A 19,727-nucleotide genomic window follows, 5' to 3' on the forward strand; every position below is an offset into this window, starting at 1 on the left:
GCTCCAGACCTGGGAGTAACTGTGGCTGCTCTATCGGCTTCTGCTGCCGTGGCTCCAGCCGAGGACCTTGGCTGGGGGCCAAAGAAAAAGGCTGGGACAGGACGGTCTCATTTCTCTGGCTTGTGCCTGGGCGAGACTCAGTGACTGTCCTCGGGGCCAGGACCTTCCAGAACAGCGGCTGCCCTGTGCAGCAGCCCCTGACTTGATTTGACCTGGAATGAGCTGAGTCTGGGGATAGCAAGAAACTGACTCACAGCCTCTGTCAGGGGCTTCAGGGATACAGCTCCTTCCGGGGCAGAAAAACGAGGACCAGACAAACTTTCCAACCATTGCAAGACAGACTGCACCCAGACTGGCCGCCTGCAGTGTGGCGAGAGCCTAGGGCTGCAGGAAGCCGGGAAGGTGGTGGGAGCTTTGTAACCAGTCCCCATCCACTGGCCCAGGATGATCCGAAAGAAGGCAGGTGGGAATCCAATAACTGTCCTACCACCTAGGGCGATGGTGGTGGCTCTTGGGTTTAGGGCATTAGGGAAGAGAAGGGAAGGACACTTCTGCTGAGAACTTACAAGGAGCCAGCACTGAACCAGGAAGCCAATATTTAACAATGACAACAAGTCAACATTTACAAGTGCTTTCTCTGTTCCAGGCACAAGGATGAGCATTTTACATGCATTATCTGATTGTATCCTCATCCCAGCCCTATGGGATGTCCTTGCTCCCATTTTGCAGATGGGGCTCAGATAGGTTAAGCCACTTGCCCAAGGTCACACAGCCAGTAAATGACTGGGCTGGGACTCAAAGTCCGGCAGACTGGCTCCAGAGCTTGTGGGCTTCATTCTTTTATGCCCTGTTGCCTTAATGAATGAAAATGAATGTTCTGGATGTTTTAACAGGCATGAGAAATGGGCTGGGGGAAAAGGTTGCAGGAGGCTGAAAGCTCCACTTGCTGAGGGGCTGGGTGACTATGTTGTATGTTGATGTCAGGGCACTTCAGGGCCTGGGAGCTGCCTGGTGATTTGGTGAGAAAAGCTGAAGTTTTTCTCAGGAGAATGGAGTTGAGGGGTGTCTGGGAGGGGATTGGGGGTGCTGGCTGTGGGGATCATGGTAGGTGATGGTTCTCCATGGGGACAGGGCTAATGAGCAAATCCTTTAAAGGAATTGGGCTGTTTTTACTCTTTCTAATAAAAAGAAAGGCGGTGGGGGAACACGTTCTCCTTGATTTTCATTCCAGCTGTGAATTCAGGAGGTCCTTTGTGAATATCCACATTTTGCAGTTTTTCTGCCACGGAGGTAGTGGTGGGGGGAGAGGAAAAGAGCCTAGGGAGGCTGGGGGGGACAAGTAGCCCAGGTGACTAAATCCCGGACAGCAAGTCCCTTCAGAGCCAAAGGGCCGGACGGGGCCCCAGGGTTGGTGAGCACTGGCTCTGTGTAGGCACTGTGTGGGGAGGTATTCTTGTACACTGACCTCCCTCAATCCCCAGGAAGTTGGCTCTATTCTATAGAAGAGGAAACAGAGGCTCAGAGAGGTCAAGTGCTTTGGCCGAAATCACACAGCAGAGAAGTCCCTGGGATTGGGACCGTGTGTGGTCTGACAACAGTGCCCTGTGCCCAGGCTGCTGGGACATGTGATCAGTATCTCCACTGGCCTGTAGTGACAACCCCTGATTTAGTGGGGATGGTTGAGGAGGCTGGGCCTCTCTCCTTCCTGGGCTCCAGAAGCAGAGCTCAGAGACGCATGGCTGCATGGCTCCCTTTTCTGGGACCTGGCCCAGATCTGTGTGGGAATCCATCCCTGTCTCAATTCCCAGCTCTTCAGAGCCGCTCTGACACAGCGAGCTGGACTGAGGGATGCGGTTGGTGGCAAAGGCCAGTATCAATCAGCCACTGGCTGTAACCAGACTTCTCCCCTGCACCTGCACCTCAGTTCCACTGGGAAGCACAGAAGAATGAAGACCTCTTGGCAGAGCTGTCTTGGATGGAACAGGTTGCCCAGGGAGATAGTGAGCGTCCAAGTCACTGGAAGCGTGCCTCTACTTGGCATTCGCTTTCCAGAGTTGTGGTGCTCCGAGTGGGTCAAATAGTCAGTCAGGAGTTGGATTCAGGAAGCTGGAGTAATCTTTCTCAAAGTATGTTCCATGGAACACTGGTCCGGATAGATCAGTAGCAAAAGGGCTGCATGATCAAATAAGTTTGAGAAACCCTGGATATCTATTCTTTCCCCTCTTTAGCATATTAAAGGGTCTGAGAATTCCTGCAGTGGAACACTTTAGTATAATATTAAGGGCATTTCCCAAACTTAATTGGCCATGATAAATTAACCATTTTTTTCTCATAGTCCAGTGATTCTACACACGTGGTACTCTGTGGGGAATATGTTTGGGCAAAGTGGCCTTAAACTTATAAACTGTAAATTCTGTTCTTTTCCTGGCCTTCTTTGCCCTCCTTTTGGTTTTCTCGGATGCATATCACGGCAGGGATTGGACTGTGGTCTCTAAGGTCACTTCCAATTCTCAATAATCCTCTCACGGGACAGGAGGAACTTTATACAGCAGGAGGAGGGGAAGGAAGTGCACAGGGCAGACCGAGATAAGCAGAGGGAAAAGTCTCTTGTCTGTAAAGGTGACATCCTGCTCTCCGAGAAGGGCATGGACCCTGGGTCCTCAGGAAGCTATGCCCCGTTGTCCTGCCTGCTGCACCTCCAGAACCTGGCACAGGGCTGGTTGGGGCAGGAGATGGCTGTGGGCCGTGGGAGGAACATTTTTAGGCTTGACCCCTCCCCAGTCCCCTCAGCCAGCTCAGGACCCACAGGTCCAGGCAGCCTGGCCCCCCAGGGAACCAGCCAGGGACGAGCCTTTGTTCGTTTGGGCTCCTGGAGGGTGGGGCAGGCAGGGACAGAGGGGGCAGGACCCTCCAGCTCCCCTGCAGAGTGGACAAGACCCTGAGCACTGGACGTGAACAAGCCCGGGCCAGATCCTGGCTCTGCTTCCCCAAGCTTTGACCTTGGGCAGGTTGATTCCATCTCAACACCTCAGCCTCCTCACCTGTCACATAAGGAGTGCTGGTGCCAATCCTGGGGGTGCGGGTGGGCCGGGGTCGTGAGGATTAAGCAGGATAACACCTGTAACATGCAGGGCCTGGCACCTAGCAAACGTTCACTAAATGCTGGCCAGCATCACCTCCAGCCTGCTGCGTGCCTAGAATCCTGCCACCTGGCTCCACTTTGTCGGGTAAGACCCGATACATCCTGGTCTCATCATCGGGAGAGGTGATCCCGGGGTGGGGAGAGGGCATAAGAGCTCTGGGCTCTGGAAGAAGGTGGGGAGGGGTGTGGGAAGGGAAGGACAGGACCATGGATATTGAACTAGTGGTCGGAGATTTATCTACGGAGTCCTGAGCTCAACACCACAGGGACCCAGGCAGCAGTGAGTAAGATCTGTCCATGGGAGTTTGTGGTCAAGCAGGCAGAGAAAACCTGTGACCCGAATGGGACTGTACTGTGGAGGCCTAGAGGACAGGGCGAGCTTCTGTGGATGTGTGGATGTGTGTGTGTGTATGTGTCTGCGTGTGTGTGTCTGCGTGTCAAGCAGAGAAAGGCAGGGTTGAGAGGTATCGAGTCACACCATGTGACGGGGGATGGGGGGGCCAGGGGCCACCCGTAGAGGATCGGGGTTCAGTGGATGCCAGTTAGAAATCGGCCGCGAATGTGCCAAAGCCAGCCTTCCCCCAAGGCATCAGAACAGGGTGCTGGTGCAGAGAGGTTCACCTGCCAGGGGCCCTGCAGGAAATGAAGGCCTCTACCCTGGGATGGAGTCAGGAGGCCCGGATTCTAGCCCTGGCCTTGAGTGGTCCTGGGCAAGTCCCTTCCCCTCTCTGGGGCTCTGTGTCCTCAACACTGTCTCTGTATGTGAGTTTCTGGGATTGAAATGGAAATGCCGAGGCCTCTCCCAGTATCAATAGTCAGTGACTGGCAGCAGGATGGGGGTCTGGGTAGCAAATGCCTCCCTGGGATAGATGCTGCTGGTTCCCCCCAATTCCCAGATATTCTTTGCTGGGAGCAGGGGCACCCATTTTCAGCTGCCATAATTGTTGGCTGCTAGGGGCTCACAGCTGCTCCCTTTAAATTTAAAGTTTAAATGACACTTCCTCCCCCAACCCTGCAGCCAATGACTGGCTGGCATGGGGTAGTAAAGGCTGACCCCCTTGCCACACTGTGGGACCCAATCTGTGCTTCTGAATCACCCACCAGTGGGATCTGGCTGAAGCCAGCAGTCAGCTGAAACCACAGCTGTCCTTGGCTTGCTTCCTTTGCCCCTGTCCTGCTTCCCCTGCTCTTCTCCTGAGAGGGCTCCCTCATAAGTCAATTGTCCAAAATCCTTGTCTCAGGCTCTGCTTCTAGATAACCTGATGGAAGACACTCCTTCCTTGTTTCTGCCATGGGGTCCACTCACCTGGCCTGGGACCTCCACTCTGAGAGTCCAGCTGCCCTGTATTCTCTGGATCCGCTTCACCCCACAGAGGCAGCACCAGAAGATCAGAACATCTTTATAACATTAGACTTTGGATATTTTCCCTCCTGGCCACACCTCCTGCTTCATGGCCCAGCTGCATGGAGTGAAGATGATTGTGATCTTCATAGAGTCAGAGGTTGAGCCTTTTTTTTTTTTTTTTAACGGTATGCGGACCTGTCACTGTTGTGGCTTCTCCCGTTGCAGAGCCCAGGCTCCGGACGCGCAGGCTCAGTGGCCATGGCTCACGGACCCAGCCGCTCCACGGCATGTGGGATCTTCCCGGACCGGGGCACGAACCCGTGTCCCCTGCATCGGCAGGCGGACTCTCAACCACTGCGCCACCAGGGGAGCCTGAGTTTGAGCCTTTTAAAAGACTTTTTAATTCTGGAAAATTTCAATAATTCACAAACGTAGAGAGAATGGCCCTGTCAACTCCCGCATACTATTCCCCAGGGACAATTGTCAGCTCTCTGTCCATCTTGTTTATCTCTTGCCACTCTTTCTCCTCATCAGTAAGCAAAGCTTGGACTTCCAACCGTTTTATTTGTAAACATTTTAGTATTTATCTCTAAAAGATAAGGACCCTTTAAAAACAAGGTGACCACATGTCACAACTGAAAATTTAAAACAGTGAAGACCTGCTGCTCCATGGGGCCTATTTCTGGGCGATGCAATAGCCCTGCAGCCACACCGAGCTCTGTGCTGGGGTTAGATGGCTCCCTTGTTGAGGACAATTCAACACTGGGAGTCAGGAAAACCTCTTCTTCTTCCAGTTTTTGCTACTTACTAGATATCAAATATCTACTCAGTGTTCACATTTCTCTAATTGTCTCATCAGCGTCGTGTGACCTTTGATTTGCTTGAATCAGGATCCAGGCACGGCCTGCAAGTTGCATCCGGCTGGGGGCAGGGACACGTCTCACTTTGCCTGGCGACCTGTCCCTGGGCTGCTCCCAGCGTGGTGCCCGCGTTCTGGGAAGTGAGCAGACCCTCAACCAGGCGGTTCTGGTGAAGGAGGTGTGAGTGGGCTTGGACCACCCTCAGCTCTCACCCTGGCCTCTTCCTTTTCACCTCTGGCTTCTCTCTCCGCGCTGCTATGCCGCTGGGGGCAGGAAGGTGATGCAGAGCCCCGCGGCCACCCTGGATAAGTCACCCATGCCCGCACTTGCCGACTTCAGAGCTGACTCTGGGCCTGGGCTGCCTGAGTAGAAACCTCAGTTCTACTCCTTCGTAGTTGGGAGACCTAAAGTGACTTATTTGACCTCTCTGGGCCTCAGTTTTCCCCTCTGCAAGATGGGGGTAGTACTCCCTCTGCAGTCGCTAGAGGGTTAAGTGAGTGAGAACGTATGGGATGCTTAAAGCAGTGCCTGGCACGTATCAGGAGCCGTGGACAAGTACTAAAGTCACCACTGACTCTCAGGGGTCACGCAGGCTCCGTGTCACACACACAACCAGGCAGCAAGCGACCTTCCACATTCACTTACCTGCCACTCACCTTCCCTCGGGCCTTCCGTGTGGGGTGAGGCCAGGTAGTCATAGCTCTGGAAAAGGTCCACTTCCCCTGATGGCGCCCTGCCCCGCCCGCCCCCCCTGCAGTGTCCAGACACTAGCCCTGGGACCTCCTGCAGTGCAGGCCCCACCTGCCATTAGCTGCTTTGCACTCATTCATCATCTGCAACCTTACTTCTGAAGTTTTTCCAGAACCTGTGGTTTTTCTCTGGGTTAGAGGCTTCTTCTTCACCACTTTTAGTGACGTACGACATACAACACACACACACACACACCTGCACACACACGCAGACCACCCCACGCCCTTGTTCATTAACTGACCCACTCATTCATAAAACCCTCAATGAGCACTTACTACCAGCAAGGCACTGTGCCATGTGCTGGGGGGCCAGGACTGAAGGAGACACTGCCGTGCCTTTGAGGAACTGGGAGACTCTGGTGGCAGAATAACAGCCCCCGGAGATGTCCATGTCCCAATCCCTGGAACCCATGACTATGTCATCTGACACAGTAAAAGGACTTTGCAGTTGTGATTAAGTTAAGGGACTTGAGATGGAGAGATTATCCTGGCTTATCTGGCAGGTCCCACGTAATCACGAGGGTCCTTATAAGAGGGAGGCAGGAGGACCAGAGTCAGCGAGAGAGATTGGCAGGGGCTACGATGCTAGCTTTGAAGATGGAGGAGGGGCTAGAAGCCGAGGAATGCGGCAGTCTCTAGAAGCTAGAGAAGGTGAGGAAATGGATTTTTCCCCAGAGCTTCCCCCCAAAACTCAGAACTGCCAACACTTTCATTTTCGACTTCTGACCTCCAGAGCTGTAAGATAATAAACGTATTTCTTTTTTTTTTTTTTTGGCCACACCACGTGGCTTGTGGGATCCTCGTTCCCTGACCAGGGATTGAACCGGGGCCCTCAGCAGTAAAAGTGTGGACCCCTAACCACTGGATCACCAGGGAATTCCCTGAACGTATTGTTTTAAGCCACTAAGTTTGTAGTCATTGGTTACTGCAGCGATAGGAAACTGGCAGAACGCAATAGCGAAGACGATCAGGGAGACAGGCGATAGTTTGGAGGGAGGGGGTGGGACCCCAGATATGCATGTGTGCTGAGAGCCCAGCAGAGGACACCTCACCTGGAAGGGCCAGAGAAAGATGAGCCAGTAAGGCTTCCTGGAGGAAGTGGTGTCTACACCGAGGTCTGAAGGAGGGTTGGAAGCTAAGTCAGACAAATAAGAGTGGGGGGCAGGCAGGGAATAGCATTCCAGGCAGAGGGAGTCTCACAGAGGTCCAGTATGGCAGCCAGGTCGAGTGTAGGAGGAGCGGGCCGAGCAGAGGCTGGAGAGGGGAGTGGGCTACATCTCCAGGGCTCTATCAACTCTGCCAGAGCGTCTGGACTTTAGCCTGAGGGCGGGGAGAGCTCCAAGTAACTTTAGGCAGAGCGATGACACTGTTGCTTTTGTACTTTAGAAAAATCTCTGTGGCTGTTATCTAGCCCAGACATGGGTTGGGCCAGCGTGGAGCTGGGGACAGAGGTTAGGGGGTCAGGAGTTTGATGCCATGATGCAGGTGAAAGATGACGGTGGTTCACAAGTGCTGGGAAAGAGGGTGGGGAGAGTGGACTGAGTCGAGAAAGCTAGAGCAAAGAGAGTCAGTGGGGGATGACTATACCTGGGGCTGAGGCAGAGGGAAAACCAAGAATGATGCTCAGATTCTGGCTTGGGCACCAGCCAAGTCTGTAGTGACATTGATTGACAAGTGGTATGTGTTTCATGTCAGTAGAACGTGAAAGTAGATGCTGAAGCTGGCTCAGAGAAGAGACCTGGGTGGAAGACAGGGGTTTGGGGATTGTCAGGATGGGGACAGACAGCTAACCTGAGCTCCACGAGAGCGGAGAGATTTGGTTGACATCTGGCATCCTCAGAGCCTGGACACACAGTCAATAAACACCTGCTGAATAAACCATGAGATGAGACCAGAGCAGCAGATGAGATCACCCAGAGGAGAGTCCAGGGTAGGCAACACTTAAGAGATGGATGGAGTTATTATTATTAAAATAAGGATATTAAAAAGCCCATTGATGCTGGTGACAATGAGATCATGACAACAGCAATTTCAGTGGTGTGAGTGGGAGGTGAGGAAGTAAGACTATAAAGGAGAGGAGAAAAGTAAACCCACGACCGAAGGGGTTTAGGGCATCAAGATAGGGCATTTTAAACTGGGAGAGAATGAAACACATTGTATTTTCACATTCACAAAATTTTAATGGGCAAAATGTAACTGTGGTGGACAGATTCTAATAAGCCCAAGAACTCTCCCCCCCCGCCCCCCAGTGTGGGTGAGACCTGTGATGTGCTTCTAACCTATAGAAGCAAAGGTGATGAGATGTCACTTCTCATCAAAGGTGATGAGATGTCACTTCTGTAACCACATTGTCACATGAGACTGCCTCTTGCTAGCAGGCTTGCTCTGCAAACTCTCTCCCTGGCTGGCTATAAAGACCATGGGCTGGGAGCTGAGGGAAGCCTCTGGGGGCTTAGAGAAGCTGACCACCAACAGCCAGAAAGAAGCTGGGGCCCTCAGTCCCATGGCTGCAAGGAAATGAGTTCTGCAATCAACCCCCTGGGCCCAGAGACCCAGCCCCACTCATGGTACCTTCAGAGGCAGCCTTCTCCTCAGGATAGGGGGTGAGGGTGGGAGCACTGAAAGCCCCATGGAGGTCCTGAGCCCCCCAGGGGTAGGGACCACCACCGCTGTGCACCTGTAGATGCTGCCCAGGATGCCGTGGGCTGGACTCAGCCCTCCCCTGCAACCTCCGCAGTCCTGGGGGGTGGGCAGGGTTGAGTCAATAGGGACTCCAAACGTTTCCCAGAGGCACGGGAGTTGGAAGGGTCTTAATTGTCATCTGGTTCAACCTTTAGTTTCTAGGCAGGAAAACTGAGGCCCAAAGACGGAGCAGCAGATTACAAAGGACAGAGCCGGTCCTAGGGCTTGGAGACCCGAAGCCAAGCCACTGCCAGCTGTGTGACCTCTGCAGCTGGACTCAGTACTCCTTACTGGAGGATTCTGGGGTCTCTGAGCTTAATGACCGTCCCAAGGCCTGAGGGCCAGGGCGACCCTTGAACCCGTCTCCCTGTGAGGCCAGGGAAATTCAGAGCAGCACGTGGGGGTGTTTCCTGATAGTGACGGCGCCCAGCAAGGCAGAAGGACACGTACCCTTGACATCAGCTAGCTTTTTAAGGAAATAAACCACTGCGGGAAATGTGTGGGACAGACATCCCCAGGGTCTCCACTCGGTGCCACACCATGTGAGGCCTGGGGCCGAGGGCCGCCGCAAGATTAACGAGGTGGGGGTGGGGAGAGGCTGGGCTCGGGATGGCTCGGGATGGCGCGGGTGGCGGCTGGAGGGTAGGGGAGGCGGGACTCCAACCCCCAGAGTGATCATCTACTCGGACGACGCCCTGGGCACATATGCCACGTTATCATAGGCGGGGGGCGGAGAGGCTGCGGGGCTGGGGATGTTGAAGTCTGTGCTGAAGGCATTTGGCAGGAAAATCACAGGCTGCAAAGAAGAAAACAAACCCAGGCAATCCTAGAGGCTCGGGCGCCTTCTTGGAGCTGTTGCAATAGTGTCCTCTTGTGGGCATTCTGAGAACACACCCTAGTAGTGAAAGCCGCCAAGTCTGAATTGACCCCACTCGTAAGTTCACCTAATATTCCAAAAAATATTTACTGGGGCCAAGTATGACCCGGGCGTTGGGGATAAAGCAGTGAACAAAACAGACATAAGTCTCATTTCTCTACGAACTACGGTTCTGGTGTTGTCTCTGGCCAGCCCTGCACTGGTTCGAGGCCTGGATGCCATAGCACCCGCCTTCTAGCGGCTTCCCTGCCTCCAGCCCCGCCTCTCCGCCCCGCCACCCCCTGCACTGGACAAACCCTCTGGATTGATTTCCTTGAGCCCCGCTCTATTCCCCCTCCCCTCTGAGCTTATACTCCTCTGCTCAGACTTTCAACAGCCTCACGTCCCATTTTGCACAAATCCACCTCCTAAGCGGCATCCCCACGCTGTGGCCCGCACTGTCCCGCGGAGGAGGACTTTACTCCAACTGGTTCCCTTGCCACGAAGGCCCTCCTCCATCGCCTCTCTGTCTGCACCGTCCTCCAGTTTGGGGGACTAAGGTCAGTTCCCACCCGAGTCATACTGCCCTTTCTGATGCCCACGTCTCCCTCACGGCCCGTGAACTTCTGGAGGGTCCCACTCATCCTTGGACAAGGCTCCCCCTCGTCCCCTGCACCTGCCTTCCAAGGCTCTGCGTCCAGGCGCACAGGGCAACGGGTCCCTTGGTGCTGGCGCCTCCCTGTGGCCACGAGGAAAACAGTCCCACTTTCCCGCTGAAACTCCTTTGGGTCCCCGGATGTAGGAATGGCGAGCTCATTGCAGAGCAGTGGCCCCGGGTGGGGGGTAGGCAGGGGTGAGGCACTCACCGCGTGGGCTTGGGCGCGGGTGACTTGGCACCCGAAGTGGGTGGCAATGACCGCGATGAAAAACTCCAGGATGGTGAAGATGGTAAGCACGGCTAGGTAGCCCCTGCCCACGTCCTGGGGACCAAAAGCCACCGTCAAGGCAAGCCGAGAATTCTAGAATAGAGGAGGAAAGGGGGCCCAGAGCGAGCGAGAATAAGGTGCCCAAGGTCCCACAGCCAGCCGATGGCAGAGCTGGAGCCGTATCCAGTTGCCCTGCAGCCCTCCCCTGCACTCTGGGCTGCCTCTCCGTTGTCCCCACGCCCATCCCTGGGGTAGGGTCTTGGGGTCCATATACTCATGGGGTCTCGGGATTGGCAGGCCCTGGCGAGGCCCAGGGCCCCAAGCCTCCCGGGGCTACAGCCTCTCCCCCTGCCCCCTCCTGGATGTGGCTGTATCCTTCTCCAAGTTTTCCCACTCCTTGGGGAGCGTCAGACAACACACCCAGTTAGTGACACCAAAATCCATGAGCAGAATGGCCGTCCCGGCAAAGGCCGCCATGGCGCTGAGAATGTTGGTCCCCAGGCTGCTCGTCACCTGCAGAGGAAAGGAGCAGAGGGGAGAGGCGGGAGCAGAAGATGGGACGGGAGGCGACAGCTCTCCTCCGCCTTCCCCAGCCTCCCGTACCAGGCCTCCCGCCGCCAGGGGGCACTGTCCTCACGCTCATGCCCACGCCTGCGCTCTTGTTGCCCTTGTTTCCTCCTATCCTTCCCCGGGACTTCGGGAGCAAAGGCCCTGCTGCCCCCTTGCCCCACCCCCACCCCTGCCCCTTACCTTCCGTCGTCTTCTTGGAAGCTGCTGGCAAAGGGGCACGGCACGACCACCTCCCTGGGTGGGGTTTGCAGAAGCTCCTTACCCACCCAATACTGTGCCCCTCCACCCCAGGCCGAGCACCCTGCAGGCACAGGGCCGGGGGGAGACCCTCTGCTGTGGACGCTGAGGTTGGGAGAGGCGTTCGGGTCAGTTCCACGTGGTCCCAGGCAGGGGCTGGCAGCGCAAGGCACTGCAGACCCTGGCGGGGCACCAGGCAGGGGAGAGGCAGGTGCTGTGAGCCTGAGTTCGGTGGGCCAAGCCCTCACCCGGAGGCCTAGGGCTTCGGGGCAAGTGGATACCTGGGTGGCGACCACTCAGGGGTCACCCTCCCTATGTTGCCAGAACCCGATGCTCTTTTGACCCAGTAGCTGAAGACTTCTGGTTAAACAGCCCTGGCCTTAAAGCGGGGACCACTCATGGGTGGGCTGGGGACTGCAGGACCTGCTCAGGCTCAAAGACTCTGACTCCTTTTTGCGAGGAGGTCATTGAGACCAGAGCAGCCTCACAGGAAGTCAATTAATTGATTAATTAATCCAGCAAACTTCTATTGAGCATCTGCTGCCTGCGAGGCACTGTCCAAGGTGCTGTGAGCACAGAGCAGAGTAAGTCAGCTCTCCCCCTGCCAGACTTTACAGCCTAGGGGGACATGGGTTTGATACTGAGGGTCCCCTGTGTCCACTCCTGTCCTGCTATAATCCATTCTCCACCCAGCACCCAGCAGCTCTCAGGAATGCACATAGGGCAACGATTCGTCTGCTTCAACCCTCAGTGGCCTCCCACTGCCCTTAAACTCCAGGCTCCGCACCCATCCCTGAGTCACTCCCTGCCCCTCCCTCTGAGCTCAGCCCCTCCTACTCTGCCCCTTGTTTGCTGTAATCCGGTGTCCTGGTCCCTTCTCCGTCCTCTGATGCCCAGGCTCTTCCCGTCTCATCTCCCAGCCTGGGATACTGTTCCCCAGGCTCTTCCATGGCTGCTGCCCTCTGAGCAATGAGCTCAGTGACACCTGCTCAGGGACTGCAGACCGTCCTAGCTGAGGAGAACCACTCATTATCCGGGTGCTTTGTTCAGCACTTTTCACTCTCTGTAATGACCTTATTTGTTAGTCTGGTTTTTGGGTATCTTACCAGACACCAGAATGTAAGCTCCACGAGGGCAGGGACTTGACTCTGGTGCAATGCTTGACACCATCACGTCCAAAGCCTCCACTGCCCCCCACCCCCTCGCCGGTGCCCACAGAAGGCATGGAGCCGTCGGCGATGTGGACCCAGCACATCTCTCCATCTAATTTCTTTCCACTTTTCTTCCCAGACCTTTGCCCTGATCAAATAGAACCACACATGGTTTCCATGGCAACCCTGCCCATGACCTCTCCTTGCATCCTCATGCTTTTCCTTCAGTATTTCTCAGTCCTACCTGCCCACCAAGGCCCAGCTTCAGGAGGGCTTTTTGCCTCTTCCCTTTCTCTGGATGACCATGAACACTTCGTCTGTGCACGCTCACTTTCTGCCCCGTAGTGTGTTTTGAAAGTGCATCTTGGTTCCTCCTCTCCCGTAGGTAGAGCAGGGTCTGTGTCTGGCTGGCTGGGTGTTGTCCCGCGCCTGGCCCCCAGCAGGCCCCCAGGAAATGCTCGCTGAAGGAGCCAGATGAGTGAGCGTCTTTGGAAGCAGAGCAGAGTGGAGCCTGGCAGTGGCCCCACCCTTGCCCCGGGTCCCCTGTTCAGACTTACCAGGCAGCTGGTGTGGTTCTTCTCGGCTGCTACTGAGAGGGACCCCGAGATGATGAACTGTGTGGGGAAGTGGGGACCCCGGTGAGGCTTTGGCCGGGACACTGGGCAGGGCACACCATGCCTGGTGCTGTCGAGACCGTGGGTATCAGGGAGAAGCCAGCAGCCTCCTGGCTTCCACCTTCTCTGCCTCCTGGCCAGGCACTTGGAATCTCTCTGTGAGGGTGTCCCCTGGTTGCTAGGGGCCCCTGTCCAGGGAACTAGGGCCATGGCTTGCAAGGTGAATGTTTTCATTGACATCGTATCATCAGAGCCTTGTAAGGAAGGCATTGTTCCTTTAAACATTCACTCATCAAACATTTCCTGAGCAGCAGGGATGTGCCAAGATGGTAGCAGAGTTGAGTAAGACAGACAAGATCCCTGCCCTCACGGGGCTTCTATTCTAACTGGGGGAGACAAACACTTAGCAAATAAATGATCAAGAAGTATGGTGGTAGTGACAGGCATTGTAAGGAATCATAGCAAATACACGATCAAGAAGTGTGGTGGTAGTGACAGGAGTTGTAAGGAATCACTGGGGGCTACTTGAGGTGGGGTGGTCAGGGAAGGCCTCTCTGAGCAGAGATGCAAATGACAGGATACAGGGCTTGTGATGATTTGGGGTGGGTGGGGAGTGGGCGGGGCCGGCTTGGAGGCTGCCCTCCAAAGATGGCTCTCAGCGAACCCTGTGTCACGGTGCCCATGCCCTCGGCACTTGCCTCCAACAATGACCCTGGGCGGGTCCTGCGACTGGCTTAGCTGAGAGATGCAGCGGAGTGTTGCCGGGCCAGTTGTGGGCCTAAGGCTTAGAAGGCCCAGCAGCTTCCATGTGTGCGCTCAGCTGCAGGCTGGGGAGACCACGGGGACAGATCACTCGGAGAGGCCGGCAGGAGGCTGGAGAAGGGTAGGGGAGGCCCTCGGATTACACGGAGACAGAGAGGACCAGGAAGGAGCCACCACAGCTGTCCAGGTGAAGGGGGGGAGACGTGGACAGTTTTAAGCTCTGCTTGGGAGGGCGAGCTGACAGGACCTGCTGGTGGAGTGGATGTGGAATGGGAAAAGAGAAGGGTCTAGGGTGACTTGGGATGTTTTAGCTCTGGCAACTGGGTGGATGCTGCTGAATTAAGGCTTGGTAATTGGCTCCCACATGTGTTAGTGCTTGATTCCCTCAAACTATGGGGTAGGTGGGGCCAGAACTATGGACCCGATTTTTAGAGGAAGCTGAGGCTGAGATGGACTGACTTGCCTAGGGGACTCCTGATAACACACGGTGGAGCTGGGATTCAAACCACTTGGCCTCGCCCCAAAATCTGTTCTCCCCCGGGGGCGCTGGGAGGCTCAGGTGCAGACAGGGACCTTGTAATTGCTGAAGTGCTCTCTTCGTCTTGGGGATTATAACTGTGCCCTCCCCTGATTCTCCAGCAGGGGTGGGTGGCCAGGTTATTTGTCAGAGAGTTGGTCGGACTCCCAGGGAACAGAGCTCATGGTGGGCTGGGGCCCAGGAGAGGAGCTGATGGGTTTCTGCAGCCCAGGGTTTGCATTCGGGTTGAGGCTTGTAACCACGGTAACAAGGTGGTTATTGTCCTTAGCCCCTGCCCTCATCCCCTTCAACCTTCATCACTTTTTTTGTTGTTGTTCCTTGTCTTACCCCCCGCCCCCAGTAGTTCCTTTAATTAGTGCTTATACCAGTTTGAGGACTGTCTGTGATGATGCTTAAAGCCAACATAGCCCAGAGTGGAACCTTCCTGAACTCAGGTTATTACATTGACCTTCCAGAGCTCAAAGAATTCCATCTTACATTTAGTTTGAGAGGCAACAGCTGAAATGAGCTTTCCACTATTTAGGAACCCTGAAATTGTGCAATTCAGACAGTGAATTAATACTACTCCCTTTTGATCTGAAGGATGACAAATGTTTTGAAAAACTGGAATGGGGTGGGGTGGGGGGCTCCCATGCTTTTTGAGAACCTGCTCTGTGCTAGGCTCTTTGCTGGGAACTTTTCATACACAACAGGAGTGGGGTCTGGGTCAGGGTATGATTAGGGTTTGCAGTTCGGAGTTAGAGTTAAGCTCAGGCCCCCACCTAGGGGTGGCTGTGTCTAGAAGGATGTGGTGGAGGGGTGGGGCGGGGGGAGAAATGAGCCTGGGAACAGTTCCCTGGATGGCCCCGGCACTCACGCAGGCTCCTCCCCAGAAGGGGACGCCGCCTTCGATGAAGAGCATCCCCACGTGGCCGCGGCGGACCATGAGCAGCACGCTGCCGAAGCCCAGGTGGATGAGGCCGATGAGGATCTGGACCGTCTGCGGGGAGCGGGCGGTGTCTCAGCCAGGCGGGCGGGGCGGGCTCCACACCGCCCCCTGCCGGCCGCGGAGGAGAGCGTGGCAGGGCCCTGCGCTCTGGCAGCGAACCGTCGGCGACTGGGAAATAAACTCAAGATTCCGTTCTTTTAAGGAGACGTCATTATAACAACCGTAAAAGACAGTTTTAAGGAAACCAGTAGCCCAGAGCCTTCGGGACCCACCCTTCTGTTACCATGTCTCCACAGGTTTGCTTTTTGCTCTGACCCATGGATCTCAAGCATCCTCTGTGTTGCTACCTGGTTTTCCTAACCCTGGTTTCCTGAGCAGCAGGTACAGCATTCCCTGTACTGAATGCCTCACCTTTTCCTTCCTCACCCCCATGCAGCCTGCACAAATATCTCCTTGGGCAACTTTCTCATCTGAGTGTCTGTAATTGATTCATCCCAGCCATGTGCTGGAGCTGCCTCCTACCAGCTGGAATCTGGACTTGGGTTTTACATTAATTAATTAATTAAAAGGGGGTGGTTTACCAGTGTGCCACTGATCCATTCTCAGAAGTGGGATGGTTTTCCCATGGCTGGGAACCTGTGGGCTTCTGGTACTTGCTGCCACATTTCTTTCCAAATGTTTTTGGTTAACAGCTGAATTCTAGAACTGAGTGGAAAGGGACACTGGAGGCCCCTGATTTCAACCTCTTCCTAATCCAGGAGCCCTTTCCAGCTCCTGACTTCTAAACAGATGCCCTCAGTGACGAGGTGTTCACTACCTCTCAAACCACTGTGGTCCATTTATGGGCAGTTCAGACTGTGGAGTGGTATTCTTGGGGTCACGTGGAATAGTCTCCCTAACATGAATGCCAAGAATTTGTATATTTAAAGGCAGACCCCTTGAATCTTCTCTTTCTCTCCTCAGTTGCATGTCCTGCATCTTTGCAGCTTCCTTATGGGACATTATGTTCCGGCTGCCAGTGCTGCTCTCCTTCTCAGTGGGTCCTTCCCCTGCCCCTGGACCACCACTGCTACTCCAGTTACTCCTAAGACACCTGCTGCCACTTAGCAAATGCCTGTCTACACTAAGCAATGTGCTGGGTTTTACAGACATTATCTCAGTTAAACCTAATATGATGAGGTAGATATCCTAAAATTATTATCCTAATTTTGGAGATGAGGAAACTGAGGTTCAGAGATATTCAGTAACTTCTCCAAGGTCTCCCAGCTATGAAGTGGAAGGCCAGCTAACTCTAAAGCCAGTGTTCTCCCTGGGTGACACTCCCTAAAACCTATCTATAGTTTCTACTTTTTATGTTTTTCAGCAGTTTACATTTGTCTCACCAAAGTCCTTTGGAGGTAACTGTTTCCCAGAGTCTGCTCTGAGGTTTCAGGCCTCCAGCAACGGATACTCCATCTTTGTCCACTGCCTCTAGTCCCTTCCTGCACCAGTGGGCTTGCTGCAGCCTTAACTGTAGAATCCTAAATTCCAGCACGTTCAAGCCCGAGTTCCTAGTGCTCAGAGCAGTGGGGTTGGAAGTAGAACTTTACAGTCAGGCCATCCTAGGGTACAGGATGCCACTTACCAGCTGTCTGGCCTTGGGCCAGTGACTTAGTGTTGACCAGCCTCAGCTCCCTAATCTTTCCAATGGGAACTATGATGCCTGTGTCACAAGTGGTGATGAGATTCTAAGGAGACAATCAATGCGTGCAAATTCCTTGGTCAGTGCATGCACGCACCTCTCGTGGGCACTCGGTAAATGAGAGCTGTTGTCATTGTCCTCATTATCACCACCACCATCATCATCACCACCACAAGCATCATCACCACCACCATCATCATCACCGTCACCATCATCACCGCCATCATCATCACCACCACCATCATCACCACGATCATCACCACCACCATCACCATCATCACCACCACCATCACCATCACCATCACCACCATCACCATCACCATCATCACCACCACCATCACCACCACCATCATCACCACCATCATCACCACCATCATCATCACCATCACCATCACCATCACCATCACCACCACCACCACCACCATCACCACGATCATCATCACCATCATCACCACCACCATCACCACCATCATCACCACCACCATCATCACCACCATCATCACCACCACCACCACCATCATCACCATCATCACCACCACCATCATCACCACCACCACCATCACCATCACCACCACCACCACCACCATCACCACCACCACCATCACCATCACCACCACCACCACCACCATCATCATCACCATCACCATCACCACCATCACCATCATCACCATCATCATCACCATCATCATCACCACCATCACCATCACCATCACCACCACCATCATCACCACCATCATCACCACCACCACCATCACCATCACCACCATCATCACCACCATCACCACGATCATCACCACCACCATCATCACCACCACCACCATCACCACCATCATCATTACCATCATCATGATCACCACCATCATCACCACTTAAGCCATGTTTTCATCTTCCATTGGACAAACTGAGGCCAAAGGACAAACTGAAGACACCCTATATGTATATATCGATGAATATGTTTGCCTGTCTATCTATCTATCTATCTATCTACTGTGTAATATTTGTTTCCCTCTGAGAGATCAATATCTCAAGCCCATCTGAGATTGGAAAAGACCTTAGAGGCATCTTGGACTGTCAGCCCTGCAGGAGCAATGAGCTGGCCCTGGTTACCACTTCAGCTTCATCTCGTCTCCCTTCTTCCTCTGCTCATTACATTCCAGCCATGTCCACTTTCTCTTTCGTCCTTGAACAAGCCACCTCAGGGCATTTGCACTTGCTGTTTCCTCTACCTGATGAGCCCATGTCCCCAGATCTCACTTGGCTGGCTTCAGCCCAACATCTAGATTCTTAGCTTCAATGTCATCTCCCCAGAGAGACCTCTCTGTCCACCTTTGCTAGTGTTGCCTCTCCTCCATGGTCATTTTCGACTCCACTGTCCTATTTGGAGTGATCTCAGTTATTTGTTCATTGGTTTACTCTCTGATGAGAAGGGTCCTTGTCTGCCTGGTGCATGACTGCATCCTCAAGTCCTCACTAGGTATCTTTTGACTACCTGCCCCCTCTCCAGGGTGCATGAGTACTCCCTCCCTGCCCAGCATCTATGCCTTGGGTGGTCAGAGAGCTGTTCTTACCCCTAAAGCCTTGGGCATTCCTGTCAGGAATGTCCCCACGGGCCGCAGGTCAGGCGGCTGGGTGGCCCGTGGAGTCTGCGCCCCCAGCGGTGGCTCCTCGAACTGCATGATCCCGGGAGGCTGGCACAGGGAGGTGGGCAGAATGGCTGGGGGCGGGCGGAGGCCGCTGGCGTTGCTGGGTGGGATGACGACAAACACCCCATTGCTGGCGGGAGCTGCGGACATCGTGCTCAGAGAGCCTGGGAGCCAAAGGCTCTGGAGATAATAATGATAACAATATTGGTTACACATCTGCATAAGAGATTTTCAGTTTATGAACAACCTGCCTACCTACCCCTGCTCACTGCAGCCCCCTGAGGATGGCACCAAAATCTCTGCCTAATGAGGAAGGGAAGCTTCACTCAGAGAAGTGATGGGATGTCAGAGGTCAAGGTGAGGCAAGGCCAAGACTTGAGTTCAGTCTTTCTGATCCTAGAAGCCACATTCTTTTTTTTTTTTTTTTTTTGCGGTACGCAGGCCTCTCACTGTCATGGCCTCTCCCGTTGCGGAGCGCAGGCTCTGGACGCGCAGGCTCAGCGGCCATGGTTCACGGGCCCAGCCGCTCCGCGGCATGTGGGATCTTCCCGGACCGGGGCACGAACCCGTGTCCCGGGCATCAGCAGGCGAACTCGCAACCACTGCGCCACCAGGGAAGCCCAGAAGCCACATTCTTCATCTCTGCTATTATTACACGGAAAGGACATTTAGCATGCATTTAAACTGCCTCCTTTCCCCAGAGAGGGCAAGTGACTTGCTCAGGAACACACAGCTAATGTGAGAGCTGAGTGCCTCCTTACCCAGGACTAGAGCTCACCCACCATTTCCTGTCCCTCAGCCCAGAACTAATGAGCTTGTGTAAATAATCCCCCTGGAAGATTTCCTGCTGTGGGAGCCTTTCTCTCTGGCCACCCAAGCAATCACGATTAATGTAGCCAAGCCACGCATGGATTATGGAAACTTTATTTGTGGCTGGCCTGAGCAAACACTTTGGGGAAAACCACCCAACTGTCAGATGAACTTACTAGGAGACAGCAGAGGGATGAGTCTGCCCGATTATACCACGAGATGAAAAACAGGCA

At 54.3% G+C, this 19,727-nt stretch overlaps 1 protein-coding gene across 1 annotated transcript; it reads right to left on the reverse strand.

Moving 5' to 3' along the window:
• Nucleotides 1–8,338: 8,338 nt before the first annotated feature.
• MS4A15 (membrane spanning 4-domains A15) lies at nucleotides 8,339–18,834 on the reverse strand (the record flags this gene model as incomplete). Its single annotated transcript, XM_082628780.1, has 6 exons — nucleotides 8,339–9,574; nucleotides 10,501–10,614; nucleotides 10,981–11,073; nucleotides 13,076–13,132; nucleotides 15,289–15,411; nucleotides 18,610–18,834. 6 exons carry the CDS (start codon nucleotides 18,832–18,834, stop codon nucleotides 9,458–9,460), a joined length of 729 nt encoding a protein of 242 aa, XP_082484906.1. The 3' UTR covers nucleotides 8,339–9,457.
• Between the last annotated feature and the right edge of the window lie 893 nt (nucleotides 18,835–19,727).

Source organism: Mesoplodon mirus (genome assembly GCF_964341445.2).
Source record: "Mesoplodon mirus genome assembly, chromosome: 7".
Classification (NCBI taxonomy): domain Eukaryota; kingdom Metazoa; phylum Chordata; class Mammalia; order Artiodactyla; family Ziphiidae; genus Mesoplodon; species Mesoplodon mirus.